Source organism: Pipra filicauda, unplaced genomic scaffold, assembly GCF_003945595.2.
Source record: "Pipra filicauda isolate LSUMZ 115617 unplaced genomic scaffold, ASM394559v2 scaffold873_size119148_pilon, whole genome shotgun sequence".
In the NCBI taxonomy this organism is placed as follows: domain Eukaryota; kingdom Metazoa; phylum Chordata; class Aves; order Passeriformes; family Pipridae; genus Pipra; species Pipra filicauda.
Genome location: NW_024105057.1, coordinates 103,943 through 119,157, shown reverse-complemented (window position 1 = coordinate 119,157; position 15,215 = coordinate 103,943). Strand labels below are relative to the sequence as shown.

The 15,215-nt window shown below is 67.3% G+C and overlaps 3 protein-coding genes across 4 annotated transcripts; 1 reads left to right on the top strand and 2 right to left on the bottom strand.

Annotated features, from left to right (window-relative positions):
- Positions 1 to 130: 130 nt before the first annotated feature.
- LOC113983365 (beta-enolase) lies at positions 131 to 3,341 on the top strand. Its single transcript, XM_039390808.1, has 9 exons — positions 131 to 216; positions 303 to 372; positions 450 to 583; positions 988 to 1,210; positions 1,639 to 1,836; positions 2,123 to 2,324; positions 2,709 to 2,817; positions 2,888 to 2,946; positions 3,187 to 3,341. The coding sequence occupies exons 2-9, from the start codon at positions 342 to 344 to the stop codon at positions 3,254 to 3,256; spliced, it is 1,026 nt and encodes a 341-aa protein (XP_039246742.1). The 5' UTR covers positions 131 to 216; positions 303 to 341; the 3' UTR covers positions 3,257 to 3,341.
- A 130-nt stretch (positions 3,342 to 3,471) lies between these two features.
- Positions 3,472 to 5,647, bottom strand: SPAG7 (sperm associated antigen 7). Its single transcript, XM_027712414.2, has 7 exons — positions 5,536 to 5,647; positions 5,084 to 5,151; positions 4,913 to 5,001; positions 4,491 to 4,575; positions 4,231 to 4,320; positions 3,831 to 3,987; positions 3,472 to 3,650 (listed from the first exon to the last, which is right to left on the bottom strand). The coding sequence occupies exons 1-7, from the start codon at positions 5,624 to 5,626 to the stop codon at positions 3,520 to 3,522; spliced, it is 711 nt and encodes a 236-aa protein (XP_027568215.1). The 5' UTR covers positions 5,627 to 5,647; the 3' UTR covers positions 3,472 to 3,519.
- A 230-nt stretch (positions 5,648 to 5,877) lies between these two features.
- Positions 5,878 to 14,745, bottom strand: CAMTA2 (calmodulin binding transcription activator 2). 2 transcript variants are annotated; one of them, XM_027712404.1, is made up of 23 exons: positions 14,702 to 14,745; positions 14,089 to 14,178; positions 13,909 to 14,009; positions 13,501 to 13,568; positions 13,257 to 13,392; positions 12,689 to 12,760; positions 12,427 to 12,610; positions 11,944 to 12,084; positions 10,704 to 11,422; positions 10,501 to 10,624; positions 10,291 to 10,428; positions 9,996 to 10,120; positions 9,502 to 9,692; positions 9,235 to 9,313; positions 8,875 to 9,109; positions 8,418 to 8,587; positions 8,091 to 8,317; positions 7,415 to 7,619; positions 7,254 to 7,325; positions 7,133 to 7,153; positions 6,622 to 6,764; positions 6,412 to 6,486; positions 5,878 to 6,225 (listed from the first exon to the last, which is right to left on the bottom strand). In XM_027712404.1, exons 2-23 carry the CDS (start codon positions 14,117 to 14,119, stop codon positions 6,162 to 6,164), a joined length of 3,321 nt encoding a protein of 1,106 aa, XP_027568205.1. In that variant the 5' UTR covers positions 14,120 to 14,178; positions 14,702 to 14,745; the 3' UTR covers positions 5,878 to 6,161. The 2 variants fall into 2 exon arrangements, with proteins under 2 accessions (XP_027568205.1, XP_027568208.1); XM_027712407.1 differs by lacking the exon at positions 7,133 to 7,153.
- Positions 14,746 to 15,215: the final 470 nt, after the last annotated feature.

Below are 15,215 nucleotides of genomic sequence, written 5' to 3'. Positions count from 1 at the left end.
CCCCAAGACCCAACTGCATCCTCTAAACCTCCCGAAGACACAACAGCCCCCCCAATCCCTCCCCCGTCAGTCCCTCCCAACCTCCCACCCTCGTGTGTTTGGTGGGAGGGGGTGACCCCCAAGGTCAGAGGTCACACCCCCTGCCCTGACCCCCCAGGGGTGCTGAAGGCCGTGGACCACATCAACAAGACCCTGGGCCCAGCTCTGGTGGAGAAGGTGCGTGTGGGGGAGGAGAGGGGTGGGGGAGGATGGGGGGGCACTTGTGGGGCAGGTGGGAGGCTGACACCTCCCCCATGCCCCAGAAACTCAGTGTGGTGGAGCAGGAGAAGATCGACAAGCTCATGATTGAGATGGACGGCACCGAGAACAAATGTGAGCTCCCCTCCCCCCCCCACCTTCCCCCAGACCCTGGGAAACCTCAAACTGAGCCCCTCCTTCCCATCCCTCAGCTAAATTCGGGGCCAATGCCATCCTGGGGGTCTCACTGGCCGTCTGCAAAGCCGGGGCAGCTGAGAAGGGGATCCCCCTGTACCAGCACATCGCCAACCTGGCCGGCAACACTGAGCTCATCCTGCCCGTGCCGGTACCCTGGAGCACCCCAGAGGAGCAGGAGGGACTGGGGGCACACTGGGGGATTTATAGGGGCACAAATGGGTCTTGGGGAGGGGTTGGTGGATGTCTGAGGAGGATTTTGGGGCATCCCACCAAGGTTTTGGGGGGGTGTTGGTTGGGTTTGGTGGGACCTGGTTGTGTTTGTGGATATTGTGTGATTTATTGGTTCTTGGGGGGGTCTTTGGGGAGGGTCTTTGGGTACGGGGGGGACCCGGTTGGGTCTTGGGGGAGTTGAGTCTTTTGGGGTTCATGGGGTCTTTGGGCAGACGTTGGAACTTTGGGGGACCTGGTTGGGTTTTTAAGGGGGTTGTCAAGCCCTTAGGGCAAGGTTGAGTCTTGGGGGGCTCTTTGGACTCATTGGGCCCCCCCGGCCAGGCCTTCAACGTGATCAATGGGGGCTCTCACGCGGGGAACAAGCTGGCCATGCAGGAGTTCATGGTGCTGCCGGTGGGCGCCGCGACGTTCCGCGAGGCCGTGCGCATCGGCGCCGAGGTCTATCACAGCCTCAAGGCCGTCATCAAGTCCAAGTACGGCAAAGACGCCACCAACGTGGGCGACGAGGGCGGCTTTGCCCCAAACATCCTGGAGAACAATGAAGGTGGGGGCCCTCGGAACACCTGGCTGCCTCCCAGAGGGCCTGGGTGCTCCCCTACCCCAGGGGTTGGGGGCTTGGAGCTATTTATAGATCCTCCCTCCCACCCCCGGGGTTGGGTTTCGGGGTCACATCCTGAATTAGTGGTAACTGGAGAAAGGTCATGGGGCAGTGGGGGAAGGGCAGGAAAGGGCAGGGGAGGCCCTGGGTCCATCTGGCTTGGGGGGGAGGGGCCCTGAGGGGGCCATGGGGTCCAAGTCCCCTTGGTCAAGGGTCAGCATGGATGGATTTTGGAGACCCTGTGGGGGGATTTGAGCCCAGACCCCTGTGTCTGTCCCCCCTGGGGTGCAGGTTTGGGGGGTAATTGGGGGTTTGGGGGGGGGTTGGGTCTCTCCCCCCACCCTGTGGCCGGTGCTGAGTTGGGGTCCCTTCAGCTCTGGAGCTGCTGAAAGCGGCCATTGCCCAGGCTGGGTACCCAGACAAGGTGGTCATCGGGATGGATGTGGCGGCCTCTGAGTTCTGCCGGGAGGGCAAGTACGACCTGGACTTCAAATCACCCCCAGACCCCAAGCGCCTCATCACTGGGGAGCAGCTGGGGCAGCTCTATAAGAACTTCATCAAGGACTACCCCGGTGAGCACTGGCATGGAACTGGGAGGGCACTGGCAAGCACAGGGAGACACTGGGAGGGACTGGGGGGACACCGAGAGGGACTGGGAGGCGCTGAGAAGATACTGGGATGGATTGGAAGGGACTGGGAGGACACTAGGAGGGAGGGGAAGGCACTGGGAATGCACGTGGGGACTCTGATGGCTCATACAGGGCTGTGCCTGGGGCCACAGGGTGGTCGCTGTTCCTCTCCCAACCACCAGAGGTGACTGGACCGTACTGGTGCAGACTGGTGGCTGTTTCCCTGCAGTGGTGTCAATCGAGGACCCCTTTGACCAGGACGACTGGGAGGGCTGGAAGAGCTTCCTGAAACAGGTGGACATCCAGGTGGTAGGCGATGACCTGACGGTGACCAACCCCAAGCGCATCGCGCAGGCGGCCGAGGTGAAGGCGTGTAACTGCCTCCTGCTCAAGGTCAACCAGATCGGCTCCGTCACCGAGTCCATCCAGGCGTGAGTCCCCCTGAGAAGCCTTGTGCAAATCCCCATGTAACACCTCTGTCACTGAGGCCATCCAGGTGTAAGACCCCCTGTGACCCCTCGTGCAAATCCCTGTGTAACATCCCCATCCCTGAGTCAATCCAGATGTGAGTCCTCCTGTGGATCCTTGTGCAAATCCCTGCGTCCGAGCCTATCCAGGTGTGAGTCCTTGTGTGACCCTCCCCTGTGCAACACCCCTGTCACAAAGTCCATCCAGATGTGAATCCCCGTGCAAACCCCCTCACTGCACCCACCCAGGTGTGAGTCCTTGTGCAAAGCCTTCGTGTGCAGCCCCTTGAGCTCCCTGTGCACGACCCCCCGTGTGAGCTCAGGTCCCCTCTCGTGTCCCCTTCCCAGGTGCAAACTGGCCCAGAGCCACGGCTGGGGGGTGATGGTGAGTCACCGCTCGGGCGAGACCGAGGACACCTTCATCGCTGACCTCGTGGTGGGGCTGTGCACGGGCCAGGTAAGTCCCCTCGTCTCCCGTCACCCCCCGTGTCCCCCAGCACCCCTCAATGTCCCCTCTGTCTCCCCAGATCAAGACGGGAGCTCCCTGTCGCTCCGAGCGCTTGGCCAAATACAACCAGCTGATGAGGTGAGGCAGCCCCAAATCTCTGTGTCTCCCCATCCTTGTCCCCAAATGTTCATCCCCCCACCCTGTGTCCTCACATCCCCCACAGGGAGCTGGGGGGAGGCCCCGGGGGGAATTGGGGGGTCCCCAAGCCCATCCCCATGTACCCTGCCCAGAGTGTCCTTGTCCCTGTGTGTCCCCCATGTCCCGCCCCCGACCTCTGGGTCACCCCCTTTGACCCCATGTCCCCCCACTGACCCCCAGGATCGAGGAGGCGCTGGGGGACAAGGCCAAGTTTGCAGGGCGCAAGTTCAGGAACCCCAAAGCCAAGTAGGAGGAGGAGGGGCAACAAACCCAGCCTGACCCCCCTCCCAGGGGTCGCTCCCCCAACTCCCTCAATAAACTCTGAAGCACCACGAGCCCCCAGCCCATTGTTTGTTTGGTTTGGGGGAGGGAAATGGGGTTGCCCCCCCCAAAACAGACACAGGGACCCTGCCAGGAGCTAAAGCGCTTTATCACCACTCTCGAGTGTCACGATCATTCTCCCCCACTGTTAAATACCCCCCAGGGGTGCAGCCCCCCCTCCCCCCCCCCCCATCACACCGAGGGCCCCCCGGGGCCCCCCCCAGCCCCCCCCTCATCCTCCGCCTGCCGCAGCCGCTTCTTGGCCCGGATCTCGTTCATGGCCTCCTCGATGGAGCGCGTGTCCCGCTTGTTGGCCACCGGCACTGGGGGGGCAAGGGAAGGTCAGAGGGACATCCACCGGGACCCCCCAGGATCCCCACAGACCCCCCCAGGGAGCCCAAGTTTTTGGGGGCCACCCAAGAGCTCCCCCAGGTGTCCAGGCCACCCCCACTCCTTCCTTGGTGTTGTGGCCCCCCAGGACCCCCCCCAGGCCCCCCACTCACCACAACCATAGGCCTTGTTGGCCTCCATGGTGCGGGCGGCGGCTTTGGCGGCGTCGGAGCCAATCAGGTGCCGGTATTTGTCCTTGTAGTCGTTTGGGGGGCCGGGGGGGGCAGCGCCGCGCTCAAGCTCCGCCTCCTCCTGCTGCGCCGCCAACTCCTGAGGGAGGGGCATCAGCACAAAGCCCTGCCCATGACCCCACCCCCTTTTACCACAAACCCCACCCACTCAGGGCAAAGGGAGGGGCCCTGGGTGGGGCCTAACACCAACGCACCCACATAGGCCACACCCCCGGTGTCAGCTCAAACCACACCCCTCCGGCCAAGACCAGCCTCACCCCTGCCCTTTTAAGCCCTGCCCCGTGTCACTAAGCCCCGCCTGTGTGCTCTAAGCCCCACCTACCCGGAGGCGGCGTCGCTCCTCAGCCAGGGCCGGGTCCCACTCCTCCCCCCGCCGATACGCGTCCAGCTCCTCGTCCGACGGTGCGAACTCCTGGGGACACCCACAGTGTCACCCCCTCCTCCCACCTCCCCTCGTGTTCCTGGGGACACCTGAGATGTCACCCGGTGTCCCCCCCTCTCCCGCCTCCCTCCATGTCCCCCCTGTTCCCAGAACTCCTGGGGACACTGACAGGTGTCCCCCCCATCCCTCCCCGTCCCCACCTTTTTGAACACCATGACATAACGACTGTCCTCGTCGTCCCCGAAAGAGAAGGACGTCAGCCCGGCCACCTCGGCCACGTCGTGCCTGGAGAACACAGGACATGTCCCCAGCTGTCCCCTCCTTCCCCTTGAGGGTTCCCGACTGCCCCAGGATGGAGCTGCCACCCAGGGCTGCTTCTGTCCTGCCCCCACGTCCCCACTGTCCACCAGCATTCCCAGTATTGCCCTGCAGTGCCCCCCACATCCCCCCAGTGTCCCCAGTATCCTCCCAAGTGGCCCCCCCCACTGCCATGTCCCCAGGGTCCCCAGTACCCCCTCCGTGTCCCCAGTGTTCTCCCCGTGTACAAAGTACCACCCTATTGCCCCTTCAGTGTCCAAAGCAGCCCCCCACTGCCCTCCCAGTGCCACCAGTGCCCCCTCACAGGATGCTCCTCTCAATCTTGTTCATGGGCTGGAAGCGGCGCCGGGGCTCCCCACTGGCCTGGATGAACTGGGACACCTCCTGCTCCATCTGGGAAGGACACGGGCGGTCGGGGAGGGCCCAGGCATTGGGGGGGCACTCAGGTGCCCGCAGAGGCTGGGGGGGAACTCACCCTCTTCCTGAACTCGACTTTCTGGCGCTTCTCCTGCTCCTGCAGCTTCTTCACGCGAGCGGCTTGTTCTGGGGGAGCACGGAGGGGGGTCAGGACGCCCGGGATTCCACAAGACCCCCCCCAAGGACCCTCCGGGGGGGCTCTCGATGGGCCTGGGGGCGGGACCTGGGCAGGGGCGGGGCCGCGGGCGGGTCCGGCACCACAGCGGTGTTCGGCTAAAGGGCGTGGCCTGGTGGGCGCCCCAGCCAATCAGTGGGGTGAGGGGGCGGAGCCATCCCCGAGGGGGGCGTGGTCACGCGTGAGCACGGATGTCGGTGGGGGGCTGAGGGCGAAGGGCCGGGACGCGCCGCCCTCTTCTCCCCCCCCCTCCGCCACCTCCCGCCGCAGCCGCCGCTTCCCGCCCCGCCCGCTCGGTCCTCCCGGTGCCTCCGCGCCCCCCCGGCCCCACTGACCCCGCGCCCGGCGCCGCGTCTCGCCATCGGCTGCCGCGGGCGGCCGCTCCATGGAGCTCAGGATGGAACCCAGCAGATCCAGCTCCGCCATCTTGCGACGGGGCGGTGGGCCACGCCCCCGGCGTGCTGCGTCACCGCGGGAGGCGTGGCTTCGGGGAAGGGAGAGGCGTTCTCGTGAACGGGCGGGGAGTGGGCGGGGCCTTGTCAGAAGGGGCGTGGCCTGCCTTTAAAAGGGCACCGGCGGGGCCCCGCGTCCCCCCCCGCCCGTGTCCTCCCCAGTCTCCCCCCCGGCCCCGGCCCGTGTCCCCCCCGCACACACACACACAGACACACACACACGTATCAGGTCTTTCTTTCCCGCTTCCTCGGCTTTAATGGAACTTTGTACAAACAGCCCACACGGGGCTGGGGGGGACGGGGAGTGGGGCATGCGGGGCAGGGACAGGGGCATGTGGGGAGGGGCGTGGGATGGCTCTGCCCCCCCTTGCCCTCCCCACGGGCCCCCTGGGAGACCCGGACACACCGCAAAGCCTGGGGGGGGGCCAGGGAGGGGAGCCCCCCTGTTGCCTGGGTCCCCTGTGGTGGGGGGGTGGAGCCCCCCCATGCCTGGGTCCCCCGTGGGGGGGTCACGAGGCCAGGCCCCGCGTCTGTAAACTGTCCACCTCCTTGTTCTGCTTCAGCTCCTCCATCCTGGGGAAGGGAACACGAGGTGGGGGGGAGTCAGGCTCTGCTAAGGGTCTCCCCCACAGTGTCACCTGTCCCCAAGCTCTCCAGAGTGTCACCTGTCTCCACCCACACCCGTGTGACACCCCTCAGCCCCATGTCCTCCCACTCCATGTCCCTGTGTCCCCCCAGGTCCCCCCCATGTTCCCGCACCGGTGGCGGCAGCGCCGCAGGAACCTCATGATTTTCCGGGCCGCCTGGTCCTGCTTGAGGGTGAGGAAGGTGCTCCTGGGGAAAAAGGGAGAGGAGGGTGAGGACCCCTCTGTCCCCAGTGCCCGGTGTCCCCAGATGCCAACGCCCCAGTCCCCAGTGCCCCCAGTGTCCCCAGTCCCTCCGGTTCCCCCAGTCCCCCCCGCTCCCCACCGGTGCTGCCGGAGGCTGCGGAAGCGCTGCTGGATGAGCACGGCCGCGCGCCGGCGCCGCTGGAACCGCTTCTGCTCCGCGTAGCTCCGGAACTTGCTCTGGATCAGGATGGCGGCCTGCGTCATCCGCTGGAACAGGGCAAACTGGGGGGGACACGGGACAGCCCTCAGCACCCACGGGGCACCCCGGGGTCACAGCACCCCGAACAGGGACTCCAATGTCACCTCAATGTCACAGCACCCCAGTCAGGGGCCTGTGTCATCCCGGTGTCACAGCACTCCAGATGGATCTCAGTGTCACCGCACCCCCAAACAGGGACCCCCGTGTCACCCCGCTGTCACAGGGCCCCCAGACAAGGACCCTAATGTCCAGGTGCTCTCCCAACATCCAGGTACCCCCCCCCCGAGGTCCCCCCAACACCATACACCCCTCGAGGCTGAGGGGTCCCAGGTGTCTGGAGCCCCCCAAGATGGTCCCCCAAATCGGGGGCCCCCACTCCCAACCCTGTTACCTTCAGAGCAATCCAGGTCAGCTTGTGGGGCAGAGAGAGAGGGTTAGGGGGGCTCTGGGGGACCTGGGCGGGGCCCAGGGGGGCCCAGGGGGGTTTTGGGGTCCCCCCCACACCTCGGTACCTGCTTGTACTTGCGGTAGCAGCGCTGGATGACGGCGGCCGCCAGCTCCTGCTGCTCCTTCAGCCTCCGGCCCTGGGGGGGCAAAGGGGGGTCAGTGTGGCCAGGGGGAGTGGCTGGGAGGGCGTTGGGGGCTTTGGGGTGTCGGGGGGGGGGTTACACACCCGGTACTTGCGGAAGGCGCCCTGGACGAGGCGTGCGGCCTCGTAGAGCTCGTGCTGCTCCTGGTCGCTGAGGGTGAGCAGGGCCACGGCCCCCCCCTCGCCCCTCGCCCCCCCTGAGGCGTTCAGGAACTCGGCCCAGCCCACGGCCGACGGGGGGGGCGGCCGCTCAGGGACCCCTGGGGACCCCCGCGGGGCAGCCTCTGCCCTGGGGGGGACACAGGACACAGGGAGGTCAGGGGGGAGGCCTGGCACCCTCCCATGGGGGGGGGCAGAGGATGTGAGAGACACTCCTTCACCCAGGGAGATATCACAGAGCATGGGGAACCATGAGAATATTGAGGTGTCCCAGGACCCAGGAGATATCCCCCCCAATGGGATATTTGGGTGTTGCAGGATGTGGGAGACCCCCCCCCCATGGGGACACTGGGATGTCACAGGATGTAAGGGACCCCCCCCCAAAGGACATTGGGGTGTCCAAAGGCCCAGGGGACCCTCCCAATGGAATACTGGGGTGTCTCAGGCCATGAGAGGTCCCTCCCAGAGCATCCTGGGGTGCTGCTGGATGTGGGTGACCCCCCCACTGATAGTGGGGTGCTCCAGGACGCAGAAGACCCCCCCTCGTGGGGATATCAGGGTGCCACAAGTCCCAGGGACACCTCCCCACCCGCGGGGGTACCTGTGGGGGGGCGCCGGGGGACGATCAACGCTCTCCAGGTACGTGGCGAGCCAGGCCATGGCAGCGCTGAGCCCCCCAGGGGTCCCTGGGGTCCCTGCCGGCCCCCCCGCCGGCCCCCCCGCCGCTCCCAGCGCTCCCAGTGCCCCCGGCGGCCCCCCCGGCGCCTCCTGCTTGATGCGCTCGGGGGTGGCCTCGATGATCTGTCGCGCCAGTGTCACCACCTCGGCCTGGGGGCACAGGGGACAGCAGGACCCCGTGGCACCAGAGGTCTTCGGCTCTAGGGGGTCCCCAGCCCTGGGTGTCCCCCTCCGTGGGGGTCCCCATTACCTGCAGGATGTCGGTGGGTGCGGCCAGGGCGTCCTCAGGGGGGCTGGGGGGCACGGCCACCCCCCAGCTCTCGTCCTCGGGGGGGCCGGGGGGGCCAGGGGGCAGCGGGACGGAGCTGGGACCCTCCGAGAGTCCCGACGGGGACGACAGGCTGCTGGCCGTGCTCAGCCCTGGGGACGGGGGGGACATTGGGGGGCTGTAGCCCTGAGAGGACACGCAGGGGTTGGGGAGCGCTGGGGGGACACCTGGGGACACAAAGGGACTGGGGAGGACAGGGGACACGGAAGGACGGGAGACACAGGGATGGACATGAAACACAAGAGTGGGGGACAGGGCACACGGAGAGGGGACTTGGGGACACAAAGAGGCACGGTGACAGGGGACAGAGAGAGACACAGTAACAGGGAAAAGGGAAGGAACACGATGCCAAGGAGGGGCCACGGTGCCGGGGCCGTACCTGTGTCAGGGCTGGCTGAGAGCGGGGAGGGGACACGCAGGCCGGGCAGGTGACAGCGCGGGGACACCGGTGACATCTGCAGCTCCTCCAGGCGGGTGACCAGGGCCAGGTGGCCACGGGCACGTGCCAGGGCCAGCGGCAGCCGCCCCAGGGTGTCAGGGACGGCCAGTGCCCGCCGGTCCCAGCGGCACAGCCGCTCTGCCGCCTCCCGGTGCCCCAGGGCACACGCCCACATCTGGGGACGGGGTAGCACCTGTCACCAGCGGCCCCATAACCCCAAGGGGCCCCTTGTCCCGAGGGGCCACCCTTCACACCGCCATCCCTGCCTGAGCCACCACCGTGTCCCCACTGTCTCCTCACCAGTGGGGTGCAGGAGAAATGGTCCACGTTGAGAGGGTCAATCTCCTGCTCCAGCTCCAGGCTGTCGACTGCCTGCGCCCTGTGGGGACAGGAGGGGACACGGATGGGTGTCACCTCCCCTTGGGGATGTGGGTGGGTGTCACCATCTCCTCGGGGACACAGCCTTGGGAGTCACCTCTATCTGGGGACACGGCCTGGGGCGATCCCCATCCCCATCCCCATCCCCATCCCATCCCGTCCCCAGCCGGCCCCGGCGTCCCCGCTCACCTCCAGCGCCGCAGTGCCTCCACCAGGCCGGCGTAGCCCTGGGCGGCCGCCAAGTGCAGCAGCGTCATCCCGCGGAACGTGGCCCCGTGGGCCAGCGCCGACGGCCCCGGCGACGGCCCCGGCCAGCCCGGCCGCGCCATCATGGCCTCGCAGACGGCCACCACCCGCGCCTCGAAGGACGAGCCCGGCCCCTGCCCCCGGGGGCACATGTCAGGGGACAGCAGGGGACACGGGGAGGGTGGCACAGGGTGTGGGGAAGGGACTCTGGGGACAACAGGGGCTATGGGGAGCGGCAGGTAAGGGGACATTGGGGACATCAGGAGGCGCTCAGGGACACCAAGGGACATTGGGGGCACCAGGGGACATAGGGGGACTTCAGAGAAATCAAGGGACACTTGGGACACAGAAGAACATAGGGGACAGCGGGGGACACAAGGGGACCCTAAGGGTCTTCAGGGGCCGTGAGGGACCCCAGGTGTTGGGGAGGGGCTCACCTGCTCCGGGGGGGGATCGGAGGGGGCCCCCCGCGGGGAGAGGAGGGGCGCGGGGGGGGGCAGGGCCCCCAGCCGTGTCTCCAGCTGCTCCAGGCGCTCCAGGATGGACAGACGGAACTGGGTCTCTGGGAGAGGGGGGGGTCAGGGTCGAGGATGGGAACACAGAGCCCCCCCTTTAAACTCCCCACGCACCCCCAGCCCCAGATGGAGTCACCCCAGCCCCTCCGGCCCCAATCCGGGTGGAATCCAGGTGCCCCCCCCATCCTGGGGGTGCCTCTCGGGGGTCCCCACTCACCATCCAGCGCCAGCCAGTCCATCTGTGTCCCGGGGGGGCCCCTCACGGCCCCCCGTGCCCGGTACTCGAAGGGGGCGGCGGCCGTGAGCAGCCGGGGGGGACAGGCCACGCGCAGGGCGGCCACGCCGGCCTCGTGGGCTGCGGGGGGACACGGGGGGTGTCAGCCCCAGGGGGGGCTGCCAGCCAGTCCCCCCCCTCAGGGACACTCACGGGGGCAGTAGCAGCGCAGGACGCCCGGCTGGACCAGCGCGGCCGGGACCGAGGTGCGGTCGAAGAGGCAGGAGTAGGCGCCGGGGTCCCCCCACGGGCCCGTGATCAGCACCTTCACCCCGCCCTGGGGGGACACGGGGGGTCACCGGAGGGTCGCTGGGGACTCGAGGGGGGGCACTGGGGGAGTCACACAACCCGCTCACCTCGGGGTAGGACCACTCTGGGGAGAAGTCGGTGATGGCCACGGGGGGGTCGGTGAGGGGGGCCGGGGGGGAAGGAGGAGGGTGGGGCGTGGGGGGCGGCTCGTGGGGGTCGGGGGGGACCCCGCGCGGGTTTGGGGGGACCCCGGCATCCCCCCCCAGCAGCTCAGGGAAGGGCAGGGGGAAGGGGTGCTGCGGGGGGGCCACGTTGAGCTCGCAAGGGGGGTCCTGGAGAACCACCCCCGGTTTTCCCTCCTCCTCCTCCTCCTGGCCCCCCCCCGGTTTTGGGGGCACCGCGGGGGGCGGGGGGGGCGCGCCGGGGGGGGCCTCGGCCTCGCAGCCGTAGGTCTGCCCTCGGCGGGGGCTGTTGAGGAAGCAGTCGGGGTCGAAGGCGGCGGGGGGGGGCGGCGCCGTGGGGCAGGTGCCCTCGGGGGTCACCAGGTGCTGGCTGGGGGTCAGGCCCAGCGGCTGCTCGGGCCCCCCCGGCGCCGCGCCCCCCCCCAGGCTGCTCACCACCAGCAGGGGCAGGGGGAACGCGGGGCCACCACGGGGCCCCTCGGGGGCCGCCGCGCCCCCGCCCAGGCCGGGGGAGGGCTGGGTGGTGTCGGGGGAGGAGGGGGCGGGTTTGGGGGCGTCCCCCGGCACGCCCCCCCCGCCCCCCCGCTCCACTTTGGGGGAGATGATGCGGTGCTTGGTGCTGCCGCACTTGTGGCCAGGGGTGCCTGTGGGGGGCAAGGGGGGGCGACGTTAGAGAGGGACAGGGAGGGTTTGGAAGGGCCCCGGGGGGATTTTGGGGTCCCAAGGGGAGTTCAGGGGGAATTTGGGAGCGTCCCAATGGGATTTGGGGGTCCCGAGGGGGGTTCAAGTGGGGAGCGTCCCCAGGGGTTCAGGGCAGTCCCAAGGAGGTCCAAGGGAGGGTTTGGGGGGTCCCAAGGTGTTGGGAGGGTCCCAAGGGGGTTCAGGGGGTCCCTAGGAGGGTTAGAGGAGGTCCCAGTGGGTTTGGGGGGTCTCAGGGAGGGTTCTGGATCCCAGGAAGGGTTCAAAAGTTTTCCCCAGGAGTGGTTCGGAGCGGTCTCAGGGAGTCTGGGAGTCCCAGTGGGGATCCCCAGGGGTTTGGGGGTCCCACAGGGTTGGAGGTGCCCCAGGGAGTCCCAGTGGGGTCCCAGGGCACTGTGGTGTCCCGGGGACAGCTAGAGGTGCCCAGGGGTGGTGGGGGGTGCCCGGGGGTGGTTGGGGGTCTCACCCAGCCCCCCGGCGCAGAGGCAGGCGTGGGTGCGGGGGGGTGGCCGGGCCTGGTGCCGCTCCAGGACGTGCTGCACCAGCTGCTCCAGGGACAGCCCGGGGGGGGCCCCCCCATTCCCGCAGCCCCACTTCACCCCGTGGACTGCGGGAGAAGGGGAGCAAAATCCCTCAGGAAGGTGGATTTGGGGGGGGTGTCCCCCCCCACCCAAATAGCCACACCTCCCCTGCCACCCCAACTACATCCTGTGGGATAGCAGGAGCAAAACCTCTCAAAAAAAGAGTTGTGGGATGTCCTCCTCAGCCCCACTTCACTCTGAGCAAAAGGTGGAGAACAAATACACCAAATTTTAGGGTGTCCCTCCTCCAGCCCCCCCAAGAAGAGCCAGTTCCCCCCTGCCCCACTCCCACAGCCCCGTTTCACCCCAAGGACCGGGGGCAGAATCCCGCAGGGAAGGTTTCCGGGGTGCCCCCCCGGCCCACTCACACATGGGGCGCAGCTGGGCCACCAGCTCCTCCTGGGACCACTTGAGCCACTCTCGGGGGTCGGCGGTGGCGGCGCAGATCGGGGGGGTGCACAGGGGGGGGCTGCAGAGGGGGGGGGCGCAGGGGCGGCCGCACTCCTCCATGGCCGGCACGTTCAGGTAGTGAACCAGGACGATGTCGGGGTTCTGGGGGGGACACGGAGGGGTTCGGGGGGGCTGGGGGAGCCTGGGGGCGGCGGGGGGGTCCCTGTGCCCCCCCCTTACCTGCAGCAGCCAGTAGCAGCGGCGGTGGAAGGTGGGCACGATGGAGGAGTGGACGTAGCAGCCGTAGAGGCACTGGGGGGACAGCACAAATTGGGGGATCCTCCCGCCCTGACGAGACCCACAAACCAGCCTTTGGATCCCCGCTGGGGAGGCCCTCACATCCCCAAATGACCAAGTAAGGGGGTCAGACCCTCAGCTGCCCGGCTGGGGGAGCCTGACACCTCCAAACTGCCCCCCGGGGGTCCCCATCACCACCAAACCACCAACTGAGGGGTTTCCCAACATCCCTAAACACATAGCTGGGGGTCCTGGACACCCTAAACCATGCCCCTGGGGGTCCCCAGCAGCCCAAAACCTTCCCTTGAGGGTACTCAGCACCCCCAGATCCCCCCTTTGTGTGCCCTGACACCCTCAAGCCCCTCCGTGTGCAGCCCCCATCCCCAGCCGCTCCCTCCCTGCTCCCCACACCCAAACCAGACAGTTTTACGGGGGAGCACGGGGGCATTTTTTCGGAGTGCCAGGTGTTTTCGGGGGAGAGGTGCGTTTTGGGGACCCCCCCTCCTCCTACCTCCACCCCCTGCACCTTCAGCTTCATGTGGTCCTCACGTGTCGTCTTCCCATCCTTGCGCTTCTTCCAGCAGTACCCGTCCTTGCGGTACTTCACCTTCTTCCGGTTGTAGAGGATCACCGACCCGTTCTGCGGCCTGGACAGCGGTCAGGTACCCCCCGGCACCCCCAGGGCACCCCCAGCCCCTCCAGGGCACCCCCAGCCCCCCAAGGACACCGCCCGGGGCACCCCACGGCCCCCCCACCTGGTTTTGGGGGAGCACGAGAGCCACTCGTCGTGTTTCTCGAAGGTGATGAGGTACGAGGCGATTTCCTGGGGGGAGGAAGGGGGGACGTGGCCCGTTTGTGTCACTCGTCACCTCCTGTCCCCCCACTGTGTCGCTCTGTTGTTCCACCCCTGCTGTCACACTGTTCTCATCGTCCCTGACCCCTCGATCCTGATGTCCCCCCTGTCCCCAGCCAATCCACTCCCGCTGTCCCCTCAGTGTCCCTTTCCCGTGCCCCCACACCCCCTCCCATGTCCCCATGTCTCATGTATGTTACCTGCATCCCTTCCGTGCCCCCTTCCCCTGTCCCCACATCCCCTTCTGCATGTCGCCCGTGTCCCCACGTCCCCCCATGTCCCTCCCGTGTCCCCCCCATACCCCTCCCACCTCGTTGGTGTTCCAGCGCAGCTGCTCCTTGGGCAGGACGGGGCATTTGGGCAAACACTCCACCAGCTTCCGGGGCAGGAAAACCTTCAGGTGGCTCCTCTCTGCCGGGGGGAGCAGTGAATGTCCCCCCTGTGTGTGTCCCTGTCCCCTGTGTCCCCCCGTGTGTCCCCTTCCCCTTACCAGAGACCTCGGGGGGGTCCTTGTTGCTCATCTCGGGGGGTGTGCGGGGCCCTCAGGGCTCCCCTTGGGGGGCGCAGGAAGGGCTGGGACCTGCAGGGACAGGGGTCATCCCCCAAAAACAGGTGATGGGGTGAGGGGACGTGAGGGGGGAAATGGGACCAGGACATCATCACCATCCTCAGCACCCCTGCCCCACACCCCGGGGCCCTCAGCCCCCCAGCATCCCATCCCATCCCCTGTCCTACAGCACCCCACAACCCCTCCATCCCATCCCATCCCATCCCATCCCATCCCATCCCATCCCATCCCATCCCATCCCATCCCATCCCATCCCACACCCCTATCATACAGCATCCCCTATCCCTGCCCCATGACATCCCACATTCCTGCCCCAAATCCCACCACATCCCCACCCCATGACACCCCACATCCCTGCCCTGTACCCCCCCAACCCCAGCCCCCTGGCAGACCCATACGCCCCCCCAGACACCTCACATCTCCCCCTCAGCCCCACCTCCCGGCACCCCTCCATCCCCGCCCCACAGCACCCCCCTCCCCGCCCCACCCCCCCCCTCCCCGCCCCCCGGCCCCGCCCCGGCCCCCCCGGCCCCACCTGCCGCCTCAGGGCCGCGGCCGCCGCCGCCCTCGCCCCCGCCCCCGCCGCCCGCCGCCATCTTCCCGCCCGCCGGGGGCCAGCGCCGGCAGCGCCGCCGGCGCGTGACGTCAGCGCGCACGGGGGCGGGGCCGCGATGTGTGGGCGGGGCCACGCGTCGTTTTTGAGGTTATTCGTCGGGCTGTGCGCGTCTGCCGGAATGTTCGGAATTCTATCAAAAATATGCTTCTGCTCGAAAACATCAAAAATACTGATTCAGAGAGCAAGTGGGAGAAGAAGAAATGAAGAAAAAAGCGTGCGGGGGAAAATGAGGCGAAAAGGGGGGAAAGCATGAGGAAAAATTGAGAAAAGGAGGATAAAGTGCGAAGGGAAAATGGCAAAAGTGGAGGAGAAAAGGCGGGAAAACGTAAGGGGAAAAGTTGAGAAAAGCGCGAGAGAAAAAGGTGGGAAATTGTGAAGCGAAAAACTTGGGAAAATGTGGCGGGAAAATGTTAAAATCTTGAGGGGAAAAGGT